The sequence below is a fragment of the Rhinolophus sinicus genome, chromosome 17, assembly GCF_057876585.1.
Source record: "Rhinolophus sinicus isolate RSI-liver-muscle chromosome 17, RSI-T2T, whole genome shotgun sequence".
Lineage (NCBI taxonomy): Eukaryota > Metazoa > Chordata > Mammalia > Chiroptera > Rhinolophidae > Rhinolophus > Rhinolophus sinicus.
The window spans coordinates 204054714-204062466 of record NC_142517.1 but is presented as its reverse complement, the minus strand read 5'-3'; the positions used below and the strand labels follow the sequence as shown (position 1 = coordinate 204062466).

Here is a 7753-nt window from a genome sequence, read left to right as displayed (position 1 = left end):
ATGGCCAGAACATCACTTCCCATATGGTCTTCTTAAGACAACCACAGGGCCGGGAGCAGGTAGAGACCAGCCTTCTTTTGCTTCCTTGATGGCACGTCTCCTTTCCTACACAGCCTGCCTCTGAAGTATGTATATGAGCATCTACTTTCCCTCCCTCCAGTTGTGAATTCAAGGTCTTGGTCAGTCCTTCACATTCCTTGAAGACTTTGGCACAGGTTCAGCGTCTCCTTTCACGCCTGTAGCTGGCATCGGTTTAGGCAAATTTACACCCGTGGGGCACAGTGCCACTTATAAAGTGGTCTTGTCCCCTTCCCCAATCAAGCTTCAGCCAAACCTCTATTTCTAAGTAGGAGTAGGGGACATGCTAAGTGACACCACAGAAACGCAATTAACAAAACCCAGAAGGTGGAAAACTTCAGAACAAATATCCTAGTTTGTCCAAAACATAAATTGCAAAGAAAAAAGAAAGCAGGTGGGGATAATGGTAAAAAAAACATAGATTGTAGGTAAAAAGACACAAACAAATGCAGTATATGGACTTTGGATGTTCATTCAAACAAATCAACTGCCGAAAAAACAAATAAAAACAAACATTTTTTTGAAACACACAGGGAAATTCGAACATTGGCTGGATATTTGATGATATTAAGAATTCAGTGACCTCTTAATCTATGGTAATGAAATTGTTCTTGTGTTTTAAAAACCCCTGTATTAAATATATGTATATGTATTGATTCTGATGCCCATGCACTTGACACTGGGCTATTTTCCTTGTGGTTAATAAGTTGGTGTTCTGGCCTAGAAATTTCAGTCTCCAGAAACTCAGCTAATAGTTATTAGTACTCCTCGTCCCAAAAGATTCAGACACCTTCGGAGCACTAACAAAACGAGCTCCTTTTCTGGCTCTGCCAGGCTCACCTGTTGAGGCCCCTCTGCAGTCAATGGCCCTCTTTGGCAGAGTTGTCACAAGAGAGGGTGGCCGGTGCGGGTGGGGAGGAGGGCAGTCTAAGATGATCCTCAGGAATCCCAAATCCGTCTCCTTTGCACCTTTCTTTTGCCGTGGTTTAACTGAAGGTCACCACTGGTCGCTTTGCTCATTGTAGCTCTCTGTTAACCTCTGCTTCCATCTTCCACCCCACCTCCTGTTCTTCCTGCTTTGATTTTTTTCTTTTAATAGTTCCCAGTGTTTCCATGTTCAAGTTCAAACCACTATACTTGGTTGAGGTAACAGTCTTGTTTAATCTTCAACGACTCCTCCCTCACCCCCGCGCTTTGTGTATGTTCTGCTTCATCCGGTGTTGCTCAATCGATGGCATGACTGACATTTTGGGTGGGATAGTTCTTTACTGTGCAAGACTATCCTGTACATTCTAATAGGGCTTAGCATCCCTGTCTCCTGCCCACTGAATGCCTGTAGTATCCCACCTTCAGACACTGTGACAAACAAAATATGCCCATAGATGTTTCCAAACACCCCCTGCTGCCCCTTTTCAACTGGGTGGCCCCACTGGCCCCTCACACTTCAGCTCAAGTATTGGGATAAACTATATATAATTGCCATCTTCACAGTTCAAGAACTATGGTTCAACCAAATATCTTTTCCTTCTGGAAGCTCTCACAAGTGACGCCTGATTGCACCCTGTGACTTTCTTTGTTCGAGTGCTCACCACCACCTGTTGTAATACCTGGTTGACTTGTCGTCCCCTCCCTCTCACCACACTGCTCAGCCCTAATTACACGGGGCCAAGACAAAGTCCTCGCTTTATCTCTTGGCATCTCAAGCTTCACCTGGCTCAGTACCTGCCGTATGATAGGTACTACCGTCATGTTTGATGAATAAACAAGCACGTTATGGAGCATACTTTCCCTGATGAGTCAACGTTATTATTAGTCCTGAGCACAGAGATACCTTTAGGGCTTATTGAGTCACTTACATTTTGACTTTCCACCAATGACCTATCACTGCCCTGCTTTATGCATTGTGTCATGAGCTGCGTCATTTCATCGGTCTATCTGCCTCTAGTGATCTTTCCTGTGGCTTCGGGAATCTGTGGCAGACTGTCCCAAGTGCTGTCAAGGCTCTGTGTGAACTTTGGTACGTGAAGGTTGTGACACTGACTACATTGGCTGGGTTCTTTTGCCTGGGTTCTTTCTGGGTTCTTGCGAGCTGTCACACATTTGAAATCTCCCCTCTGGTTAGTGAGGCTCTCCAGTTCTAAGAACATACTGCACAGTCACTTTCTTTTTTGGAAACAGCTGAGATGACTCAGCAGGACTTTTGAATTAATGTTCCTGGGCTGAGACACCCATTCCTGTTCCCTGGCTGGTGACAAAATGACAGACTAAGTAATTTCTCAAGGCATTTTTTAAATGATGGGTGCAACTTTTTTTTTTAAGTTTTATATCAATAAACACTGAGCTATGGATCTCAGCTATAGTTATCTTTCTAAATTTTGGGTTGGATGACTTTGGATAACATTATGCTTTCCATAATGATTCATATAGAATGAAGGCCAGGACTATGAGGGATAGAGATAAAGGGCACAGCTAGGCAGAAGTAAATGGTGAATACAATTTTTCAGAAAATTTTTATATTTCCTATATCTTTATTTTTAATATACATCTTAAATGCTACATACTTCAATCAACAAACGATTTTTGGTTCTTTCAATATTTATTTTCATCATCATTTTTCTCTTTTACAGGTAATTATAACAATTTAGGAAATAAAAATATATAAACAGAAGCATGTTAAATAGTTTTCTTAAAAAGAGGTGCTGCTTGCAAGAAAGTCTACATAATCTTATTTCTCCAAACAAAATTTTATACCATATACTAAACCAAATAGCTTATGGGATATTAGTATTAAATAGCAAAACACATACATACAAAAAAACCCACATATATAAATAACAACATAAAATAGAGCTTGACTGTAATACAATGCTTAACAAAGCAAACTATGATGCAATATGAATCAACTTCATTAATTGGACAAGTCCAATGAGGCACAAATCGGGTAAGTGATAAACCCGAAAAGACGTGCAGGTAAAACCACCAACTCCAGCTAGGTTCCTTTTGTTCTTGGGCTGTGTCCAATTCCATTCCAGAGAGCATCAGTTTTCATATCTTCTTTGCTCTGAGGCTGTAAAGAGAAGAAGAAACAAATAAGCAAAAACAGGGTGACTGGCTGGCAGGAATGGCTTTGGTACCTAAAGACTATGTATCAACCCCTAATCTTATCTCAGGATGCAAAGCAGCTCAGAGCCCATATGAGGAAATCAAAGTTCAGAGAGGAAGAGCCTTGCCCAGCATAATTCAGTTAGCTAGTGACAGAAACAGGACATGAACACTGATGTTGCGTCTTCAAATTCTGTGTCTATGGCACCCTGGTGTCAGGTGACTTCTATCCATTGATAAAAAGTTACTCTCTATCATCATCAATGTAAATCAAACCATTGATCTATTTTCAACTGTTTATTTTACAGTTTTTAACAAGTGTGAGGTAGTCTGTCAATTATATAAAAAGGAGGCATTTTGCAACAAGAATCAAACAGCTAGTGACTATCAAATGCATTGAGGAACCTAATCCATCATGCGAAGAAATCACTAAATTAAAAATATATATATAAGTGGGAAAAAATGAATTTTTGATGTTCCAACTAAAATTTCCCTTTTAAAAATTCCACAGTGCTTAGGCCAAAGAATTCCAGCAGGGCAAGGACCCACCACTCTGCACTCAGCACTCTGCTCTTGCCGCCGTTTTTGGAGAGAGGCAAATGGGTGGTGAGTGCTCATTACCTGAGTACGCGCAAAACTTGTTTCACCCATTTCTTCTTTGGATCCGCACACACAGATAAATTTCTCCTTGTGTGAAAGCTGAAAAATCAGAAAATTTGATTTGAGTTTAGAAAGCTTTTAAATGGCTTTTTCACAGAACATGCAATGGAAATTTGATTTCCAATTGATTATTCAACATATTAAACATCTCGTTTATTTTAGAGGTGAAACAAATTTTAAAAAAAAGAAGAAGAAGAAGAAAGAAAAACGATTGTTCCAAAGCATAATGTCCTATGAAAATCAAGAATATTATATGTGGCACTACAGTTACTCAGAGTTTTTACTTATAGTCTCAACCATTTTCTGGCAGAAGACACTCATTTTGACGTTCATGTTTTCCATATTTTCCTGAGAGCATTTTAGTAGCCTGTATGTTTACCTTAGAAAGTGATTTTTGCCCTCAACCACGTTCCTTTTTTAAAAAAATGAAACTTTTGCCTTATTCCAGTCCTATTTAAAGAGAGCTTTGAAGTAGCTATGCGCTAGTAAAACAAAGCTATCTTTGCCACATTCGTTATTTCTGAATGAAACTCAAAAAAGGCAAAAACTTTTTATACCTAACATTCCTACGTACTCCTGATACAACTGAGTTAAATTCAATCCATAACTTACATGATTGCATTGATGTCACAAGCTTCATTGGCCCGCTGCTCTGTGTAGCTCACAATCCACATGGGATGAAGGACGTGATGTCTGTATCCAAGGCAGCAATCAAAGTTGCTTGCTGCTAAAAAGAAATAAGTATTGAGTCCACATGAATGAACTATTCTGTAACAGGTGTTATGAAACTATTTGAAGTTGTGGAAAACCTAGAATCTGATTTATATGGTAAATAAACTATTTAGAGGAAGTGTTTCAATGTCTTTGAAACCCAATTTAACATAGTTTCCAGTTCTCTTTAAAAAAGTAGTTTGTGTGTGGGGAAATTTTGGTTCAATAATACGGTTTAAAAGCATGTGACTTCTCATAAAAGGAATATCTTTAGTAAGAAACACGAACTGACTTTTATTCCAGTTCATTATAATCACTCAAGAATATGAGTACTTCCCACTTGAAGAAACTACTATAGATAATTTTGCAAATTCAGAAAATGAATAAATTAGCAGATTTTCATCTATTATCTGGCTACTGAGTATTGAAAGGAGAAGGACAAGAAGTTACAAAGGAAAATGTGATTTATAAAAACTGTTTTTATAGGAGCTACAACTAAAGCATTTTGAAATTGTAATATTAGTTAATGAGAATTTCAATTTTGTCCACCAAAGGTCAGCACGTGCATTTTTAGGAATGCACCTATTGCTAAAAGTGATGCATTCTTACAGCAATAAAACAATTCTTGGACAGTCCTCCAAGTTAAAGTATAACCTGCTATAAGGTAAGGGATAAATGTTCTCACAAAGTTGGCAGGTGATGGCAGAGGCCTTCCATGGATGAAGAAGTCAGGTGTCATAACCCATCCCCAGAAGAATGAATTTTGAACTTTACTCAAACTACTTAGTCAGGACGTGAGAAAGTTGGGGAAATGAGAGTGTCCCTTACATTTCAGAATGGCCCCATTCACTGATAATGTTACTCAATTTACATGACTCCCAGAAATAGCACTTTGGCCATATTCTGGACTTCAGGGGTCTCTATGAGCCTCCCCCCACCAAATCTATTATTGAAAGCAGAGGGGAAAGCCTGATCAGCAGCAGTAACCTTTCCATCTTTCACTCACCAATGAGCTGACAACTCCCACTAAGCCCTTTTGAAGACTTTCTAATAGGCTTCCATCCTTCAGGGACCCCCAGGTGAGCTCAAGGCTTAGAGAAAAGTGAAAATAGTTCTTCCTTCTGTGCTAGCAGAAAGAGTGACACTTACCTTCTGACTTGCTGCAGAGGTGGAGCAGTAGTGCTGACATCAACGCAGCCAGGAGCAAACTCTTGTTAGTGCTCATCATTTTCAGTTCAAAGAATAGATCTGCTCAGTGCTGGGTACCCAGTGCTCGGGAGTGCTGCTGTGTTCAGATAGCAGCCTGGGTCTACAGTGGCTCTTCTTATAGCAAAAACTGGGAATGTACACAGAAGGCGTGTTCTTACATGGGGTTTTCCCCATTAATGGACCTGCCCCATCATGTCGTCACAAAGAAAACCCACAGGGAAAACTTCCTGCCTTTCCCTAAGGTTGAGGAGGTGCAAAGGTCAGGATGAGGGAGGGGGTAAGAAGGGGAAAATCCTGTTAAATCCTTGAAGGATTTCATCCAGTTATAACTTAATCTCTTGTCTCTGAAAAGAGAGGACAAGGATTAACAATAATACAAAGGTCAACCCCACACAGGAACATTCCGGAACTCCTATTGTTATGCTCTATTTGCTTTCCAATGGCAATCAGAGAGGAGGAGGAGGATGGAGGATGCCAGGCATACTCAGGAACCATTTATAATTGCATAGTTGCTACTCAGCTGTCACAAAGACCTTGAATTTCTAGACTACATTTCAAAGCAAGTAACATAACAATGCTCTAGTAGAGTCCCCAATTTTAGTGGAAAATATCATCCCCTAAGTGAGTCGCAAGCCTCAGCTTCATCTTGATTTCATGTCAACTCTTCTAAGAATCGGCTACGTTTACATGACACTAATCAATAGCCCAGAAAGTAATCCCCACCTGCCCTTAACAATTCATGCTAGTGTAGTTATATAACTCAATACAAAGCCTCAGAGGGGTCAAAAAGGAGAAGAAAGAAGACTATCAGCAGTGATTATTTAACAAAACAAATGTCAAATAATAATGTAATAAGGACTGTCCACTAGGGAGAATATCATTCTATGCTAGGGATTAGGACTGTAGGATGAGGGGACTATGAAGAAATAGCACAAGAGAGTTTTGGGGGGTGATGGATTATTTTCTATCCTATTACAGACATGGTTACACATATCATAAAACTGTACATCAAAAGAAAAAATGAATTGTATTATATGATCATTTAAAAAATAAAGTTTGAAAACGTTGACATCATTTTTAAAAAGAACTGTTCATGGGCCAGCCCAGTGGCTCAGGCGGTTAGAGCTCCATGCTCCTAACTCCGAAGGCTGCTGGTTCGATTCCCACATGGGCCAGTGAGTTCTACCTGTCACAACTAGATTGAAAACAACAACTTGACTTGGAGCTGATGGGTCCTGGAAAAACACACTGTTCCCCAATATTCCCCAATAAAAATTAAAAAATATATATGACCATACATACACTAACAACAGCACCTCAAAATACATGAAGCAAAAACTGACAGAATTGAAGGGAGGAATAGACAATTCAACAATAAAAGTTGAATACTTCAATACCATGTTTTCAATAATGAGTAGAAAAACTAGACAGAAGATCCACAAGAAAATAGAATAGTTGAGCAACACTATAAACCAACTAGACCCAAGAGACATCTATAGAACATGCACCAAACAACAACAAAATAGGCGCTCTTCTCAAGTGCATATAGAACATTCTCCAAGACAAATTACACATACTAGTCCATAAAACAAGTTTTAATAAATTGAAAAGGATTGGAATCATAAAAAGTATGTTTTCAAACCGTAATAAAATTAAACTAGAATTCAATAATGGAAGGAAATTTGGGGAATTCACAAATATGTGGATATTAAACAACACGTTACTAAATAACCAATGTGTCAAAGAAGAAATTAATTTTTTAAAAAAGAAGAAAATACTTTGAGATAAATGAAAATAAAAACAAAGCACACCAAAACTTATGTGATGCAGTGAAAGCACTGCTCAGAGGGAAACTTATAGCAAAAATAAAGGGAATAACAAAGCAATGGAAGAAATCCAAGGAACCAGAGGCTGGTTCTTTGGAAAGATCAACAAAATTAACAAGCTTTAACTAGACTAACCAAAAAAATAAGAGGGGAGGGCAGGTAGAATA

The 7753-nt window shown here is 38.9% G+C and overlaps 1 protein-coding gene across 2 annotated transcripts; it reads right to left on the bottom strand.

The window, feature by feature from the left end:
• Positions 1-2644: 2644 nt before the first annotated feature.
• Positions 2645-5990, bottom strand: CCL20 (C-C motif chemokine ligand 20). 2 transcript variants are annotated; one of them, XM_019737357.3, is made up of 4 exons: positions 5701-5990; positions 4453-4567; positions 3802-3879; positions 2645-3145 (listed from the first exon to the last, which is right to left on the bottom strand). In XM_019737357.3, the coding sequence occupies exons 1-4, from the start codon at positions 5777-5779 to the stop codon at positions 3124-3126; spliced, it is 294 nt and encodes a 97-aa protein (XP_019592916.2). In that variant the 5' UTR covers positions 5780-5990; the 3' UTR covers positions 2645-3123. The 2 variants fall into 2 exon arrangements, with proteins under 2 accessions (XP_019592916.2, XP_019592918.2); XM_019737359.3 differs by having other exon boundaries at positions 4453-4564.
• Between the last annotated feature and the right edge of the window lie 1763 nt (positions 5991-7753).